The sequence below is a fragment of the Acartia tonsa genome, chromosome 4, assembly GCF_053477335.1.
Source record: "Acartia tonsa isolate MP-2025a chromosome 4, ASM5347733v1, whole genome shotgun sequence".
NCBI lineage: Eukaryota > Metazoa > Arthropoda > Copepoda > Calanoida > Acartiidae > Acartia > Acartia tonsa.
In genome coordinates this window covers 41974306-41994296 of record NC_137263.1, presented here as the reverse complement: position 1 = coordinate 41994296, position 19991 = coordinate 41974306, and the positions used below count along the sequence as shown (strand labels likewise).

Here is a 19991-nt window from a genome sequence, read left to right as displayed (position 1 = left end):
TGATATAAAGGTACATTTGACATAAAGGTACGTTTGACATAAAGGTACACTTGGCATAGAGGTACATTTGACATAAAGGTACACTTGGCATAAAACGTTTCACATAAAGATACATTTCAAAGTCTACCCGAGGTTGTCATTTTTTTCCCCGAGCATGGCAACCGGTGAACAGAATCTCAGTTCTGCACCACAAGCCTCGCACGACTGAAGTTCCCATGTCTATACAGTCATATTTATATGAAAATATTTTTAGAAGATTTTTGAATTTTTTTTTGAAGATTTTCCATTTTTTTTAAAGATTTTAGAAATTTTTATTTATTATTAAAAGAAAATCTTCAAAAAAAATTCAAAAATCTTCTAAAAATATTATCATATAAATATGACTGTATAGACATGGGAACTTCAGTCGTGCGAGGCTTGTGGTGCAGAACTGAGATTCTGTTCACCGGTTGCCATGCTCGGGGTACCTTTATGTGAAATGTACCTTTATGTCAAGTGTACCTTTATGTAAAATGTACCTTTATGTCAAATGTACCTTTATGTAAAGTATACCTTTATATGAAATGTATCTTTATGCCAAATGAGTTTATGTGAAACGTTTTTATGTCAAATGTACCTTTATGTGAAATGAGTTTATGTCAAATGATACTTTATGTCAAATGTTTTATGTGAAATGAATTTATGTCAAATGATATTATGTCAAATATTACTGATCCGAAAAATAATGTATTTGTAATTGGATTTTATCAATTTAATTAAATAACCTTCTCTTTATGTTGTACATTTTAGTAAATTTTGGTGTAAGCAATTATTAAGTAATAATGCGTTTAAAATAAATAAGATAAGAAAATTGGATCTAGTGCACTTCACGGTAAAATGTTTTAAGCGGCATAAATGGGCCTATAAATAATTTGGAATAGCCAAGATCCAATGATGCACAGGGAAAACTTCACTGGAGATAAAACGCGAAAAATAAGTCTTTATCTCTCATTTATATGCACTGCGCTATTACTGTGCATTATTGAGATTATCTATAGACCTTCTTATGTCGGTTAAAATTTTGTGCAATCTATACGTTCCGCCGTTTAGCTGCTAGCAACCTTCAAATTTCATAGATTTTAGGAGATAATGGTTACCAGGATCATTAAATAGGGAACTGCATTAGATCCAGAAAATTGTAATTTATATAATATTTTTCTATGAGCAAAATATTGCAATGTAAAATCATTATGGAACTTTGCAATTATACAATATTGCTTACATCCATTAGAGCGATGTAAAAATTTATTCGAAATAGAAATTCCTTGCTTGACAAAAATTATATTTTACAATTTTGAGAAGGAATGAAATATTTTTATATTTTTTGTTTTATTTCAGGAAATAGAAGATATGGCGGACGACAGGCAACACATTTTTAGAATTTAGATTTTGTAAAATTATTACAATTTTTACTAAACTAGTTGTAAAACTTTCAAACATTCAAAAACCTTTATAAATTTATAATTCCTATCCTATAATATAAAGTAGTAAGCGTTTTTTGTCTGTCCCGAAGGATCTCGCTAACCGCTGAACCGATATTGTTATCCTTTACAGTGAAGCTTATTATAGGTCCTGGGAAGGTTTTAAACTATTTTTGGGGGAGGGTGTCTTCACCCCCCTCCCCCAAAATTTTTTTTATTCTTTTGAAACTCAAATCTAAAATGGTATAAGGTCGAATTCTTCTCCTCCTGCCTTAAGTGCCCCTAGAGGCTTCTAGGGGGCGTAGCCGCTAGTGATTTTATATTGCAACCTATTTATAAATTCTGCAACATTAGGTAAAAGACCAAAATATATTTTTTTTATTTTGGAGCTCAAAGAAAAAAAGATCCTCTCTATTAGAAGCGAAGCTACTTTAGAACTATATTAGTCTGTCCGTCAGTAACGCTATGGGGAAAATGTGATTTTCTCGGCTTCTATATAAAATAGACAGATACGGTTTTAGGCGAAGATTCCCTGGACCAATGGGCTTTTAGTATATGATTTACTTTGTCTGTCGGTCTGACTGGATAAAGTATTAATACTCATCTTTTATATATAAAGGTTTCGTGATTTTCTATTAATTTTCCACATATTCTCTCTCTTTTATTTTCTATTTTGTGACTACTGTACCTCTGCTATATACCTCCCTTTGTCCGTTTGTCCATCTATGTTGATTCTTTGCTACTTCTTGTTGTTGTCATTCCTGTTTATCAACACATTATAAAATGTGTATAATAATGTGCAGGTACCCCAGGTCAGGCAGCTTCAAGGACAGTGACAAGTATGTGCGGACCCGCAGCGGCACGTACGTCCGCAGGGACTCCGCAGTCGAGACCAGAAGGGAGAGCAATACTATGCCAGACTTCAGGTAGGGGGACAATTATGTTCCAGGATTTTTTGGAGATGGGGGGATTAGATGTTGACAGAAATGTGGAACAAAACATATCTTTCTAATCTCCATTCTATCAAATTTATAATTGCACAAGATTTTAATTAGAAAGAAGGTTTTTTATCTTTCTCATAGTCCTATCCCTCAACTAGATGACTCACATTGATAACAATCATGGTGCACTTGTTTGAGTCTGGTATAATAATGGATATAGAATGCGTGGATATTGTCGTTAATTTAGGTTGCTAATATAGTACCCAGATATTAGTCAATCGGTTCCACCATGGTTAGGGGAGGGTATGGAGAAAAAAAAATGGGGCTGGAATTAGCCGGCTTTGAGAAATATTTTGTCAGGTTATTCGAGAATCTCATACAATATCCACGGATTCTATATCCATTGTATAAACAGAAAAGCACAATATATTTTTTTGTGTTCTCAAATCGAAAAGCTTAATAGTCCATTTAATACTGGCTATTAAGAAAAAATATTCTTCCATGAATGAAAAATGACAAGGACTTGAATACAAAAAAAATGGGCAAAGCCATTATTAAAAATATATTTGTATGTAGGTCTGCCCTGAAGCAGCGTATGCAGCAAACTAGAGATGAGCTTCCACAGGTGAGCACTTTTCTAAAAGGAATATAGTACTTACTTTTTCCACCAATTCATGACCATTTTTAAATAAAATTGAGTCGTTCTGTGCAGACATTAGTTGTCTAAATGCCAAAGTAGTAGGATGTATAATTGTCTAATTGTAATTTTGGTTATACTTGCCTTTTTTCTTTCGATTTTTCAATTTTTTAATTTTTTTAATCTTGTAAGTTTTAAAAAAAATTATAGCTTGAAAAAGGCATACTTTTTCATAAAAGCCAATCTTGTTTAATAAAATTCTTTCTTTGGTTGGCTTTCATTATCAGAATAGAGTTGCATGTTAGCTTTAGGTTTCTATGCGTAATGCTAAAATCTCTAAATAGAAGAGTTTTCAGAAAATTTTTAATTTGTATTATCTTTTGTAATTGATATTGTTGAAAATTGAAATTCAGCAGTTTGTAAGTACAAAACAATTAAATTCGGCGGTTTCCCTGATATTGCATCTGGACCACAAATTTACTTTTTTAGGAAGATAACGTAATTTTGATGGTAATTTTACGTTAAATTAGATTAGGTGATGAATAGAAAGTCCGAAAAGGGTAGTAAAAGTAATGGATAGGGCCCCACAGGGGCTATAATGTTTTTTCCCTTAAAATTTAATGAAGGGGGAGTTTGGTGGCCACAAAGTAGGTTTGAGTGAAAGCACATTAAGTTTAGTTTATGAGTATCAATATATCATATATCAGTTGGGAAAGCATGAGAATTCTTTTTTAAATACGATAATGACGCCCTATATCTCTTAGTCTTTTTAGCAAAATAAAACGAACATCATTGCGAACATCATGTCATATGTTTTTCAAAATAAATTGCAAAATATTGTAAAAAAAAACATCTAATATCTTTGGCTTATTCCCTTTTTTATTGGCCCGAGGCTTTGTTAAGATATACATGAATAGAATGGACATAAGAAAATATTTCACCTTTATTTATACCTTTTTTATTTAGAGAATGTTGAATAAAGATAATTTAATTAATTTCAATTATTTTTGTTTTCAGGGCTTAATGCGAGAAGTGTTGGAAACTTACAAACCAAATCTGCTAACCAGGCGTAGACGGTAAGCACAATATATAGAGTATCAAGATGTCTGTCTGTAAATTTCACTTTGTATTTGAGGTTTTTTAACAAGTTAAATTCTTTATCCAATTACTATGAATTAAGTTCTAAGTGCTACAGTCGAAACTATTTTGATATTTCAATCAGGTTTAAAGTGTATAATTACAGAAATTTATTTATCCAAATATAAAATCTGCAGGATGTCCATTTATCGAATGATTTAGCATTTTCCCAATCGATATGTTTCTCCATCACAATGAAGCTACCTTTGGTACAGAGAAGGTTTATTACTATTTTGAGGGAGGATACATCCACTCTCATAAGAGAAATCACTCTTAGAAAATATCTACCCAAATAATTCTTTCTTTTTAAAACTTATATGAATGTAGATTGTCAACCACCCCTCTCCCCCCTTTGAAGTTTCCTCAAGTGGCCTTGTCAAAAAAAGCTACAACTCTTGATTACCAAAAAATGTATGCTTTAATATGCAAAAAATGGGAGGTTATGCATAGTTTTTAATTAGAAAATATTCGTATGAAGTAATTAAAAGAATATTTTGACACTTGCTAATAAAAAGAATTCAAAACAACTTAACAAAAACATTTCAATTAATTTTTTAAAATTTTTGTAACTGTGGCTCACATTGCCAGTACTTTTTGCAAATATGTCATTTTTAATTAATAGTTTTATGTAACAACGAAAAAAAATCATTATCTGGTCGTTTATGAAAATTTTAACGTCTTGAACACAAGGTCTGCCCATCTGTAATTCTCGTTTAATTTTTAGATATGGTTCATTTCATCACTTTTTAAATAATTGAACGCTTTGGTATCAAAAAACGTTTTATTGGTTTGGAGAAAAAAGTACAGTCCTGACTAGAAAATGTATTTTGTATATTATTGATTAAAAACTGCTGAATTAATATAGTTTCGTACAATAAACTAATAAACCTACATTTAACTGAAAACACTTGTAAATATTTTTGTTTTTATAAAAAAAAATTCCATTCATTATATATTTTAAAAATATTTTGTCCAAAAACTTTTCATGAAGGTAAATCAAATAAAATAATAAAAAGAGACATTTACTATTTACTAATATATTTCATCAGGGAGTGCACCCATGGAGAGAGGGGAAATTTGGCTGTATATTACACTAGTCCCCAAAGTTTTATAATAACGTTTTCTCATTCGTTGGCTCAACAACTTTGGGGAATTTTATTGAATTTTAATTGGTTGGTTTATTAAGTTGAGTGTCCAAACGTTTCAACCTCTAATTGTAATCTACAGAAATATTAATTTTGTGTATCATCATTGGGGATATTCATCAATTTTTCAGCCATTGTCTTATTTCTATAAATCCCTGAAGTCCAACCCTCGTAAAATCCTGTGCTTGCAACGCACATGGTTAAAGTTTTATACTTGTAAGGTTGATTGAGGACTGTGTGAGGGACTTGTTGTTGAACAACGACCACATCCACGTGGTGGAGCAGCAGATGAGAGAGGCCATCAAGACCGGCCTCAAGAAGGACACACACAAGGATGCCAGCGTCAAGTGCTTCCCAACTTATGTCAGGTATACATTAATTCAAAAACCAAAAAAAAAAATCAAAAAAATGATAAGTCTGGACCCACCACGCCATACTATAGAGACGTTTAAGTGGTACTTTCTAATACCATGTTCGAATGGGAAGATTACCTTGGCCCAAAAACAGGCACAAAATACTTTAATGCTTTTCCAGTCAAGTTTTAAAATATTTCCCCATCCCCATAACCTTCTTTAATTTGATTTTAAAGAATTGTATGTTCTTTAAGGATTTACACGAGCTTTACTTTAATTGATTTTTCTTATTTGAAAATTCTAAATATTCAGAGACCTGCCCGATGGATCCGAGACTGGCAAGTTCTTGTCCCTCGACCTCGGAGGTACAAACTTCAGGGTCATCTTCATGGAGCTCACAGAGACAAAGGAGTTCATGATGGACAGCAAGATCTATGCCATTCCTCAGGTGGGTCAAGGCACGATTCAGTCAAGAAGTTAAATAAGGACAGTTTAGTTTAATATTAGCTGTCGTTTTTTATTTAAAAAAATGAATACATGGTTTTTACCTTTCTGCAAATAAATAAATTTCTTTTAATGCTTTTTCATCATTTGTATGGCCCTAGAGATCCATAAAACAGTAGTCTCAAAAAAGTTTTTTTAAATATTTTTTTTATAAATAAGGTTTTGAAATACTTTCAATTAATATTTGCATTTAATTTTATCTTTTTAAAAGACGACAATTTTTATCCGAATTAAAGAAAATATTAAATACCATTTTTAATGAAAAATAATATTTTATGGTTTAAAACCTAGCAAATGTAAAGGTAAACTATGTGTTTTAGAGTGTAATGACCGGACCTGGACTGGAGTTGTTTGACCACATTGCGGAGTGCCTGTCCAACTTTGTGCATGACCGCAACCTGCAGGAGGAAATTCTACCACTCGGCTTCACATTCTCATTCCCTCTCGAGCAACAGGTTCATTATCAGTTACTTTTACAAGTAAAGCTAGTCTATACCTCAGTTTGTCTGCCAGTTCACCTAACCGTCCCGTGGGGACGTTAATTGAATCTTGATTTGTTTGTACAAACTTTCAGGGTCCAAACTTTTCCAATAAGAATTTTACTTTGCAGAAAGAGTAATTTTATCGATCATTATTGGGAGGGTAAATCAATTTGTCGTCGATTTTCTTATCCTGTAAGTTATACTCCTACAAAAAAATACTAGCAATGTCGTACCTAGAGTCTAGGGACTCTGTCTTCAAAGAGGTAAAATTGGATTCAGAGAAATTGCCCAAATCTATCGCAAGGCTTAAATCTAAAATCAAAATAGCCTAAAGCAATCCCGCAATGTAATGCTACCCTAAAGAACTAAATTAGTTCTGCAGTTATCGGATTAAATCTTAAGCTTCAGACAATGGAACCACCATACTACTTTATATAAAAGGATACACTGATTATATTTAGGGTCTCGCAAAAGCCATCTTGGTAAAATGGACCAAGGGTTTTAGCTGCGAGGGTGTAGAGGGAACAGATGTTGTTGAACAGTTACAGAATGCTCTTGCCAGGTATAATTGTTCGAGACATCCACTCATTGTCGGGAAGATGATAGGTTAGAATATCAACCGCGTAATAACTAAAGAAATTAGAAATGGTTCTAGTGCTGGGTCTGGCGGGGGAAATGAATAGTTAGAGATAGAGGAATGCCTAGGCCTAAAAACAGGCGCAACTCATAAACATGGACATTAAAGAACTTCCAGATAAGGGTCGATCAATCGTGGTTGTCTGAACCGTATAATCATACACTTGATTAGCAAGATTTGGTTCAGAGACACTCCAAAATAGTAAATTATGGTGTATTTCGTCCTCTGTATGTTATCCAGGTTATGATTATTCATTTTTTGCTGTTATTGTATCAACTTAAATTATATTAATCCAAATCATATGAAATTCCTAGGCTAGCTTTGGAGTTAGGGTTTCATTTGCCTAATATAGACATAAAGGAATTTATAACTTTTAGGAGATCCTAACTTCTAGGTTAGCCTAAGAAATTTAATATGTTTTGGCTCACTTACACTAATAAAATTTTGTTATAAGGTAGATTTTGTAGTTATGATTAATGTTTGAATTTTATGTCGATAATAATACAAAGCAAATTATGCTTTTATAATCCAAATCTAACCTGGATAACCTCCAGAAAACAAGATACATTGTAATCTCTAATTTTGGAATGTTTATAATACAGATTTTGCTAATGAAATATTTACGCGGTCAGACGTCCTGCTGACAACCAACTCTTTAATTGTATTACCTTTATCTTAATACCATTTCCCATCAGGGCCATACAGATTATCTTTAAAATTCTAACTTTTGCATCCGTTGAAATTATGTCTAAAACCCCATTGTAGCATATGTAGACAACTTTTTAAAAAGTTAAATGGAAATTTTTAATTGTAGCTGTTTTATCTACTAATTAATTATCTGAAAATTTATTTTTGCACTACAAACTTTCTTCTTTCAGACGAGGTGACGTCAAAATTGAGGTATGTGCAATCCTCAACGATACAACTGGATGTCTTATGAGGTAAAAAAGAAATATTATTCATCATTTTACCACAAGTACAGGGGTATGTCAATTGAAAGAGAATCATTTTATGTCAGGGATAGGGGAATGGTATCTACAAGAATATTATATTTGCCAAGTACAGGGGTATGGCACATGGAGATAAAAACTTATTTCTATTCTTCAATATTTTTCTATTAAAAAGTATTTTTTAATGACAAAAGCTAAAAAGCATATGCCTTCTGTATTTGTTAATTTTAAGTAAACGTTAAGGGGTAATTGTCTTACAGAAAAGTTAGAGGCAAGAGTACTTTCTATTCAAATACAATATAAATGACCCTTGATTATTTAAATTAAATTATCATTTTGCAAATTAAGATTTATTTGTAATGGCTGTGCGAATGTTCAAAGCACAGGAGTTTTTTTTTTTGGTTAGGTGAATAAATAAAATTTAATTATTAATAATATCAGCTATCAAATGGAGTTTTTACCAAAAAATTCATGTAAATTACTTTAAATTTATTGTAAAATTATTAGCTTTTTAAAGATTCACTGCTTCCTACTTACAAAATATTGTAGAGTTTGCTACAAAAATGTTAACTTTTCCTTAACACGGACTAGGACGAATATGACAATATAAGCGAAGCTGTTTAACTCTAAACATCAACGCATATACTGCGGGAAAGAAAAAGAAAACTGTGAAAGAGAAAGAAAGAAAGAGATTGACAGAGCAAATTGAAATAATTAATTTTAAAAAAAAAGATTTTAAATATATCTAAACTGAAGAAAGAATTGTAAAATAGCAACTCCACAGACAAAAGAAAGTACAGAGAACACAAACACTTATAGAGCAACGCGTGCCTGCTGAAAAAACGAGCTTGACAAAACTACGTAAAATATGCATACAAACAATCTCGCCAGACAGGTTACATCAGAAAATACACAAGCAAAGCTTGTAACTCTCTACATACCTAGGCAAAATTGCCCATTTCTCTATTTTGACTTTTTTAAAAATATAAACTAGACGTAAGTTTTGTATTCGGGGAGGGGGGGGGGTGTCGACCTTATAAACCTTTCATAGTTCTATGAAAATCTTTACTAAGTAGAAGAACCATATGGGTCCAGCGGTTAGCAAGATCCTTCAGTACAAACACACAGACAGACAGACATAAAGACATCCAGTTATAATTATGTAAGGATATTAAATTACAAAAATTAGGTATACCAAAATACTAAGATTTGTTAACCTTTTTTGATTAATTTAATTATTTATTAGAATGCTAGAACGAGATTTTCTTTAAAAAATAAAAAGACTGCCAATTTACAGTTTTTGTCTGAAATTATTAAAAGCCTAAATAGTTAAGTGCGTGGCATCTCTATAAATGATCAGCTCTCTCAATATTTTATTTATTCTTTATCCTAAGAAATTTGTGTAACCTTTTTGATCATAGTATTATTATCTATGACCTTTGTTGTCTGGTTTTAAATTTATAATATCAGCATTGTTGACTCTTTAAAAAGCTCAAAAAATTCACCATTGATAATAACGCCGAGTGGATTCGTATGTTCAAATTTCTAAATAAGCGATTTGTAGAGTCTGAAAAGTCTGCTTTCCCTAATCAATTTGACGTATTTTTTCGATGCTTTTCGTAGCTTTAAAAATACTCATCAGAACAGCTGTATTTCTTGTATTCTAGGTGTAATTTCACAAAATAATCCTCTAGTAATAGGATGTCCGTCTGTATGATCAATGTCCAATGAGATTTATATTGGTCTAGGTCAGGTTTAAGGCTATTTTAGTACGTAACCAATCCTTGTAGAACGTAATCCTTTTATACCTCCCAGAATAAGGTTTTATTCTTTTTTAATATCGGGAAAGGTGTACTCATCACCCACCTCCCTTTGCGTCGAAGCCACTTGTCTGAAAAAAAGCAATAAAGTAATTCATACTTAATAAATTAATTTGTTATTTGAGGTTAAAGAATATCATTTTCATTACAAAACTTTTCTTGTTTTATCTTTATTAGTTTAGCAATTTTTTATATTTCTTAATTGCAGAAATGTAATATAAAACGCTTTGTTTAGGTCTAAAAATAAGTTAAAGATTTTTTATCGATTTTTTTTATTTTTTCCAATAATTTTGATCGACTTTGAAATAGGTTTAACGTGTTTATACAACATATTTTACAGGGATTTTAAAAAAGAAAATATACCAATCTATTAAAATGTCAACTAGAAGGATGTTCGTCTGAACTGAATCAATTTGAGACATTTTGCTCAAGCCCCTGGTCTGTAATAGGAGACCTAACCCTGCACAAGAGTCTCATATAGTGTAGACAACGTATCAACGATCGATTCGTAAAATGTACAAAACCATCCTTGTTAATGAATAAAATTACTAAATAGAAAACCATAAAATAGGCGAGATCTAACAAAGGTGTAACTTTTTGTAATTTATTATCAATATCTGCCATAATTAATTGACTTTCTAGGGAATATTTTATCTTGTTTTTGCTTAGATAATTGTCCTTTATTTATTCTTTAACAATCTTATCATATAATAATTTTAATTGTCCATTGATTTATTTTTTTAATAATGATAAAAGGTACAGTAAAATTTTTGTGTTAGTATGTATAGTAACTTGAAATAAAAAAGCTATTTTCCGTATAACAGCTTTTAAGTTGATTTAGGCATATCAGAATCGTCCCTTTGCTATCAGAGTTTGTATGAGGATTCCTGTAACAATACGGAAATCGTTGTGTTTTCTAGGACGACGAGGCACAATATTATACAGATTACAATATTATATCATTTATATAATCCTATCTTCAAATAAAAGTACGTTTACATACAAGTAATTTTGCGACAGATTTTTAATAAATATTTGCCCTGAACCATGAATCTAAATGGATAAGACAATTGCCGATAAATTGATGTAAATCCCCTATAAAGATACACAAAATTACCCTTTCTGTAGATTAAAATTAGTGGTTCAAACATTTGAACACTCAACTTTAGTATCCAACTAATAAAAATTACCCAAAGTTGTTAAGCCAACGAATAAGAAAAAGTTATTATAAAACTCTGGGGATTAGTGTGATAAACAGCCTATTGTCACCCTTGAACTGTGATACACGATTTGTTAATATTCGTTTAAATGATCTGCTGAGCTTTGCATTTATGGATGTAGACATACTTCTTTTAAACTGTTTGTACCATCACGTATTCTGTTGCTCTCTTGCTTAAATCGATTATCATTCTAGAAATAACATCTGGAAATTTTTGTTATTTTCTAATCTTATGTAACCACATATTTAATAAATTTTGTACCTATTGAAGTTACTCTCAGATATAATAAAAAGGTTATCACACAAAATTGCCAGATTTATTATATTAAAACATTTTTAGCAGGAAAAATTAAATGTTATCTAACTCCCCACTCCCCTTTTTCCTTATTAGGGCGAAGTTCCTAGAGGCTAGAGGCATATGTTTACGTCGACTTTAAACATATAGCCTTATTAAAATGTAACAGGATGTCTAGGTATGTGTCTCTCTGTCTGTCTCTCTGTCTGTACCGAAGGATATCGATAATTGCTTGACCGATATCGTTCTCCTTTACAATGTAGCTTTATAAAGGTCCTAGGAAGGTTTGTAACTATGTTGAGGGAGGGTTCCACCACCCTCCCAAGAGAAGACAACCTTATAAATATGACCACCAAAAAATATTCTATTGAAAAAATTTAATAGGAGGGCTGTTCCCCTCCACCTCTAACATAAAAAATGTAATCAAAACAAAATTAAAAACAAGCAAATAAGAACAAACATTTTATAAAGTTTGGGGAACAAATTATTTTGACTATCCCTTTCCCTGGTATCACATATTGTGTAATCACATTGGTTCATTTTATATTTTTCCACACGTATACCTTGCATTTATCAAAGACTATAAGAATGTTTTTCGTGAAGATTAGGAAACGTTACAGGGAAAAATTAATTTGTTTTGTATATATTAGCCAAAAGTAAAAAAAACACGTTTTTTTTCATTTTGAATCCATAATTGTATTACCGACAGACAGAAGGACAGACAGACACAAGGACAGACAGACACAAGCTCTTATAGAGTAATTACTTAAATATTAGGTGAAATATCAAATTTTAAAAATTTAATATATTTGACTATTGAATGGAAACACTGTGTAAAAGAAGAGAAAAAGAGAGGTCTCGCCAGAAATGTACTAGCTACCAAATAATCTTACATAATTCCACATACAAATCATGGCTCACACACAAACTAAATTTGAATAATGATCTCATTATATAAAATTTACGTGATATTTCCTTTTTTTTCATAATTAATCATAAAGCGTTGCTAAAAATGCTTTTTAACCTTAATTAATGAACACTGAATTTTTGGTCTAAAGGCCATGATCCCATTTTTCCTTCAAAAGGCCCAAGGTGATGTAATACAGAAAGAAATTCCAAATAAACGATAAACCTATCAATTGCAAAACCTTTGTCTGGAAGTTCAACAATTCACGGCAGAAATTAGAATTAATTTTGATCATGTACGAGTGCTGCCACTTTAAGGATTGATTATAAACTATTTAGTTGTGCCTGGAAGGATAGTAGCCCAGCTAGAAACGTCGTAAGGAAACTCGCATCCGATATGTAGTATATTATCGCCAAAATCTTATTTAAGATTTTATAGCAAAAATCGAAAAAAATCGCTAGGGATTAATTCGATTTTGTAGTAAAAATCGCGGCAACCACGATTTCCCTAAGATATCGTAAACAATAGCATTTTATGTGTGTCAACACACACTTACAAACAGACACACAACCAACATATAATCAACATCATTCTGTGAGAAATATAGTTTATAAATTGGCCGCTAGAAGTTCACATTATTTCAAAAAATATATTGCATTTTTTCTGTTGTCAAACAAAATAAATATAAAACTGATAACTATAATTGTCATAATGTGTTTATGTTTAATATTACAAATAAAAGTATTTTTAAAAAGTTTTTTTTCTAAATGGCAACATTTTTAAATGTGTGTCTTAATATTCCTTAAATCATTGCCATTCACTATGATAAACATAAAAACACTTTATCAAAATACATTGAAAACTTTTGAGAGTATACATTAAGTAGAAGGGCACAGAGAATGGTTTCTCTTTACACCATGTCTCTCTCTGTCTCTCACTCTCTCTTTGTCTGCATGCACAGTATGTAATGGATTCTTTATGCAACCTCTTACTTACATACAATATTTACAAACAAAACTACATGATGTTAAATATTTTTTAAATGTACTTTTTATTCACGATTTTGGCACGATATCGCTTACGATTTCGTGGGTGTATCGCGCAGCTCTAAGTACCTTTTCGACCATTTATCGTAACATTTCGTCGATGTGCATTGGACGACTATTTAGCGATATCGTAAGAACTCGTACTCGATTGCTACACAATATCGTGCGCTATAGTAGCGCGATACAGTGTGAATTTGTCTTTCAGCCTGTAAAGACATGATAATATATTTGTGACACCACTCACCTCCCAGAGCCCATTTTAGGCCTATACTGCACTTGAAATTCCAAGAGATGACCATATGTGAAAATCAAGTTACAAAAACTAACTAGTTAACAATAATGTTTTAAAAACATAAGTAAAAAAGTGTTATTTTTAGGACAAAAAACTCAAATTCATTTATAAGTTAACAGTTAAAAACTTAGCTTGAAATATCATATTGTGTGACCTTTCCGTGTGGGTCATCTTCATATTCCCCCACACACCCCCACCCCCTCCTACGTCTTACGCGTCACCGCCGCCTTCCCCCTCACATTTACCGTTATACAAGCAGGGAGGGATCCCTAACAAATCAACACAAAACATGTCGAATAATTTGTCTGAAGAGCTTGAAGACTTAAAGCTTGAAAATACACAACTCAGAAATATCATTATAGAGCAAGAAACCGAGTTTAATTTGACAGCCAAATTATTTAATATAATATTTGATCTTCCCTCAGAACCTGTAACACTTGATAGTGACACTCTAACTCCATTCTTATTTGATGTAGCCAGCTCAGCACACATACCTAGCCTAAAATCTTTTAAAAACACTAGCATCACCTCTATTGGCTACGCCTTTGGTGGACCTAGATTAGTGAAATCAGTGATAAAAACTAAATCTAATGCTGCTAACATCTATTTTTACAACCCTGAATGCCGAAAAGCTGGAGTTGCTATAGCAAAGCACAATTTAGGCAGTAATGCACCTCCTATACTATACTGCTTAAACAGTTACCCAATTTTAAGACACCAAGTGAAATGTCTTTCAGTCATTTTGAGTAGGCTCAAACAGGAAGGGCAAATCTCGTCATATAGTCTAAATAATTTTGTTTGTACAAAATTTGACGAAAAGTTAGGGCCCCTTTACTCGGTTAAACTTGCCTCAAACAGCAAATATACTAGTTTTTCTGACGCAAAATGCGTAGAACTATATATGAGTGGGTTTGTAATTCCTCTATACGACACAGAATTCAAATCTGAATATTTTTTCCAGCTGGAAAATATTGTCAGAAATCATGTGTTGGAACTATCACAGTCAACATCGATTGAGAGTACAGAATATATATTAAGTACTCCTATCCAATCAAAGAGGCGTAGAAGGAGGCATAAAAAAAAGCAAAATCTGCCATACAACAAGGATGATATAATGCCACCTCCGCCCTATGTTGGAGATAAGAACGAGAATGAACAGCCCGACGCAGACAGACAACCCTCACCACCAACACACAAACCTCATGATTCTAGGCCTACTACACCCTTTTCTAAGGGCATTAGGCCTTCCTTTTCAGGTTCCTGCACACCAGAACAGAGTTACAGGTCGGAGGGTACAGATATGCATGATTATTCAACCTCAATACCACAAAATCATGCGTCAGACAACCTCCCTGTAACACCAACCACAAATCTGACCTCAATTATACACAACCAAATAACCCTCATTGTGCCCCCTATGCTATGTCCTGTCATACCCTTTGCAGTCTCTCCATCCCAGATCGGCACACCCCCTGCTCCAGCCCAGCTTACAGAATTATTGCCTCCAACAAGAATATACTCCTAAAAAGTAAAGCTACTCTAAAATTCACTTAATTCGTTCAATTAAAATAATATTAAAAAATACAACTAATGGAAATTGATCTGTCCTTATTTTTCTTCTCATGATTCACAACAAAATCTTTATTTTCTGTTTAAATAAGTTAAATTGATAAAAATGTTAGATAAATCTATTTAACGTTTTTCTTGATAAAGCTTTGCTATACAACAAATTATTATCCTGCTATTAGTTTTTTTAAAAGGCGAAGATTTCTATAATTAGGGTCTGTCCGTCCGTCCGTATGTTCATAAATTCAAACAGATTAGAATTGTCATGTCTATTCGAAACATTGCACGCTGACAACTATAACAGTTAGGTACGACTTAGAAATCGTAGCAACTCTATAATCACTACCAGAAAGTCCGTAGGTCCATTTAAAACACTGATTTTTTTTTATTTTTTGATAACAAATTTTGTATGCTAAAATTAACCTATTCATCAATTTTTAATACTGATTCCTATTACAGAAAGGCACAATTTATAAGTAAAGCATCTCAATAATCAAGTCTTAAAAAAAAACGTCAGTATGTCCTTATACAGTATTATGTATCTGATCAGTTTTGCAACAAATTCACTTACAATTTTGTATAGACTTAATATTTGCAGTTCCGACTTTCCACAAGTGTTAATATTCGTTTGTTCATTCATTTCTGAACTTCGCTTCTATGGATGTTGTCATCCTTGTGTTATTTGATTTTTTAATCCTATTGATGTGTCATTAAAGTGTTCATACAAAACACAAAAGGCAAAGAATGTATCATCTACTAAGAAGTAAATATTACTAAAAATCTCAAATTTAATTTTGTAATGTTTATTATCGCACTGTTCCTGTTTTGTATGAACACAATATTGTTTCTTTTATTTACATTATACTAAACTTGTGTATTATAGTCCGATATTTGGGCTTTGGTATTATCATATTCACACTACTTGCCACAGTTCAAGGCTTCTCTATTCTTTATAGTAAATTGAACTAAGGGTCTATATACGATAGATTTTGAGGGCGCCATATCTCTCAATAAGAAATTATGGCAAATTTTAACATTGTTTGTGCTAATGTTATGGGGTTAGGCATTCATTCAAGGAGCAAAAATAAAATGAAAGGCGTTCCTCCCAAAATTAGAGAACTAGTATCTAGTGCTAAATATATTCCATCTTTATACATATGTTTAGAGACTAAATTAGATGCTGATCACAAACAATTAAAACTTCCTCCAAATATGGACTATGTGGGCGAAACATGTTCACCTAAACCAAAGGCAGGGATTTTCATGTTTTGTGACAAAAGTATATCTTTTGATAAAACAAATATTCAAGTCATATCTTCTGCTCATGCTATGTATGCTAAAGTTATTTCTAAAGGATCTGAATTCGAAATTATTACTGTTTATTTGCCTTGTGATACAGAATCTACAATTCAAATCCTAAGAAAAATAGACAATTTTCTTTTAAAAAGAAATATTACCAATTTTACACTTATAGGTGATATGAATATTAGTTTTAGTAGACCAGAGCATAGAACTAAAGCACGTGCCTTACTAAACTTTGTAGATAAATACAATTTATTTGATGTTGCTAAAAAACTGAACATGCAAACTGATTGCACGTGGAGGGGGAGGGGGGAAAGATCTACAAGCATGTCTGTTATTGATTACTGCTTTTCTAACAATACTAACCTCAATCATTTAAGCTTTAAATATAACTCCTTCTCTGATCATAAAACTCTTACTGTTGGTGTACAAAAAAAGTATGTCTATAACCCCCCCAGCTGGCAAAAACATCTTTTTAAAATCCCTGATTTCATAGAGCTTATGAAAAAAGAAACAGCTATTTTTCTATTTGACAATGCAGATGAAAGTACAAGAAAAGAATTCGAATTTTACTCTGAAAATAAAGAAAATGTAGACATAGATTTCTCATTTAACAAACCAGAATATAAAGATTTATCAGTGCTTTTTGCTTTACTTAAACACCTAAAAATACATCATGATAAATTTTTCTCAAAACTGAAGTTTAATTCTTTTAACAAAACACAAGATTTTGACAAAGAAATTTCAAAGCTCTATGCAGATCTAGATAAATATAAAAACCTTAAAAAAATTGATGAAATCAAAATTTTGATTAGCCAACAGCAAGAATTTTTTAGAAACTTATCCTTTATAAGAGCAGAAACTGCTTTCTTAAGAGGTTTGATATTAGATGGCAATAATAACTCTTATACCTTCAGTCATTGTCGTAGAAAAACTAAAAATGAGCATAACTTAATTATTGATAATGTACTAACAAATGATCCATTAACCATTGTAAAACATTTAAGTAAAATGCATGCAGACATAGTTGCACCTTCTAATGTTCCTATCTCTTCTTTAGATACATTATTAACAGAATTTGACATTAGCTTAGATGAAATTTACCCCAAAATAACAAAACTTTCTTCTCCTCTATGTACAACTAAAGAGTATAGAGATGTGATAAAATCAATGTCAAACAATAGCTGTCCAGGAATCTCCACTGAACCAAAAATTCTTTATGAATTTCTTTTTAATTTTGTCCCTAACTTTTCAACTAGAGCCTTTAATCACATTCATTGTATTGACATTGATAAATCACCTTTCTCAAGTATAAAAGATCGCAACATAGTTTTTATCAACAAAAAAGGATCTGATCCAAAACTGGCCAAAAATCTGAGAGGTATTTGCATGATGGAAACTATGTATAAGATTTCTTCTAAATCATTAAATTGTAAAGTTAAACCCTATTTAGACCAAATAGTACATCCTGATCAACATGGTTTTATACCAGGAAGACATATGCACACAGCAAGCGTTTCAATGACTGCTACTATGAACTACATCAAAAAACATGAAATAAATGCACAATTAGTTTCATTTGACATTCAACGTGCTTTTGACCGTGTTTTACCAGAAGTGCTTCATAGAATACTTAAGCATATCTTTCCTAGTGGAAACTTTGCTGATGCATGGATTAATTTAATTTCTAAGGGTAGATTTAGAGCAATTGCTAACAAATGTGTGTCTGAGTTTATTGATATCATTTTAGGGACCCCTCAAGGTGGTCCCTCAGCTGCAACTTTGTATGATATTGTTCATCATATTTTTATGTCATGCCTTGACAGTAAATTATTTAAAGCCATTTCTTTGCATGTAAATTCAAAAATTATACCTGCAGCAGCTTTTGCAGATGATTCTTGGAAATTTTATTGCTTCAAAAATAACACAGATGTTGAAAAAGTTTTTAACTTGCTTTCAAAATTAGAAGAAACAACTGGATTAAAAGTAAACTTCACCAAAACTAAGATATTAATTAATGGTATTGAACCTGCTAACCTAGATATAATTGGAAAAGTTCAACCTTATTTTAAACACCTTGGTATAATTATTTCTTTTGATATGACACAAGGAGCAAAACTAACTTATGATGAACTTATCCAAAAACTAGATAGGAAGGCAAAACAGTATCCACTATTTAGTAACTATAGTATAATAAAACGTAGAAACCTTTGCATGTCACTTTTAAATTCCATGTGTTTTCATATTTTTCGTGTCTACTCACCTAATAGTACTCAAACTAAAAAACTATGGAAAGTTATGTCTAAATTCTTGTGGTCATCTAAATCGAATGAAGGAATAAGTTACAGATACAAGGTTGCATCTAAACAAATTGAGCTTAATCTTTGGCAGGGTGGTTTAAAGATCTTAAAACCCGAAAGTCAAAGCATCTCAATTTTTATGCCAAGCCTACTACATCTCCTAAACCATGCCCGTCTATATCCCTCTTCTTCCCTGGGTATACTACTCAAATTTTACAAAGTTGACATCAATTTTTTACTAAACAATTTTGGTGTAAAGTCACTACAAAAAAATCGCAAATTTTTAAAACTCCTATACCCAGGATCAACCAAAATATACTTTGACAAAACAGTACAATTTTTGAAAAATCTAGAATTAAACAAAAACACAATGCTTAAAACATTAATTGTTTCTTCTTTTTGGGCAAAGAGGTTTACAAAAAATCAGATACAAATTTTAGCAGATAACTCACTTGTAACTTTGTTAGATTTACTTGAACACAGAATAATAGGAGATAGAATTATGCTTTTACCGACTATTCGTTCTGACATTCATACTTTAATACAAGATAGTAGATTAGTTAAAAAACTTCAATCTTATGTAGAAGTAATAAGTAGTAAACAAAATATATTATGCCTAGATACAATTGACCAAAAGAAATTAAGTAAGATAAGATTACCTCTTATAAATGTTAATGATTTTAAGCCTTCCATTTTATCATTGCATTTTAAATGGTTGCAGAGAGAAAAGTACGATCAACATGCCCCAAGTATTAAAACAAGGAAAAGAGATGGTCTTTATTTTCCAGATATTGAAAGTTTTGAAAACAGTTTTAAAAAAGTAATGTCATTACCTTTAATTTTGTATTATAAATCTTTCTTAGTAGAACAGCTTAATAGAACTCTTGTAAGCAGAAAAAAGTTAATGCATTTTGGCTTACTTGACAATGCAATTTGTCCTAAATGCAATGTAGATTCAACAACCGAACATGGGATTTTTTATTGCTATTTTGCTAAGT

The 19991-nt window shown here is 31.6% G+C and overlaps 1 protein-coding gene across 6 annotated transcripts in view; it reads left to right on the top strand.

Annotated features, from left to right (window-relative positions):
- Window positions 1-19991, top strand: part of LOC145317255 (hexokinase-2-like) — a 34704-nt gene that overhangs the window by 9363 nt on the left and 5350 nt on the right. For 3 of the 6 annotated variants that reach the window (XM_080158250.1, XM_080158251.1, XM_080158248.1), the window contains exons 2-10: window positions 1378-1403; window positions 2264-2386; window positions 2978-3026; window positions 4056-4114; window positions 5542-5688; window positions 5986-6121; window positions 6498-6632; window positions 7121-7221; window positions 8175-8237. In XM_080158250.1, the coding sequence (XP_080014376.1) occupies window positions 1390-1403; window positions 2264-2386; window positions 2978-3026; window positions 4056-4114; window positions 5542-5688; window positions 5986-6121; window positions 6498-6632; window positions 7121-7221; window positions 8175-8237 (827 nt within the window). In that variant the 5' untranslated portion in view covers window positions 1378-1389. The remainder of the gene's footprint in view (window positions 1-1377; window positions 1404-2263; window positions 2387-2977; window positions 3027-4055; window positions 4115-5541; window positions 5689-5985; window positions 6122-6497; window positions 6633-7120; window positions 7222-8174; window positions 8238-19991) is intronic. The other 3 variants (XM_080158252.1, XM_080158253.1, XM_080158249.1) reach the window with 1 other exon arrangement.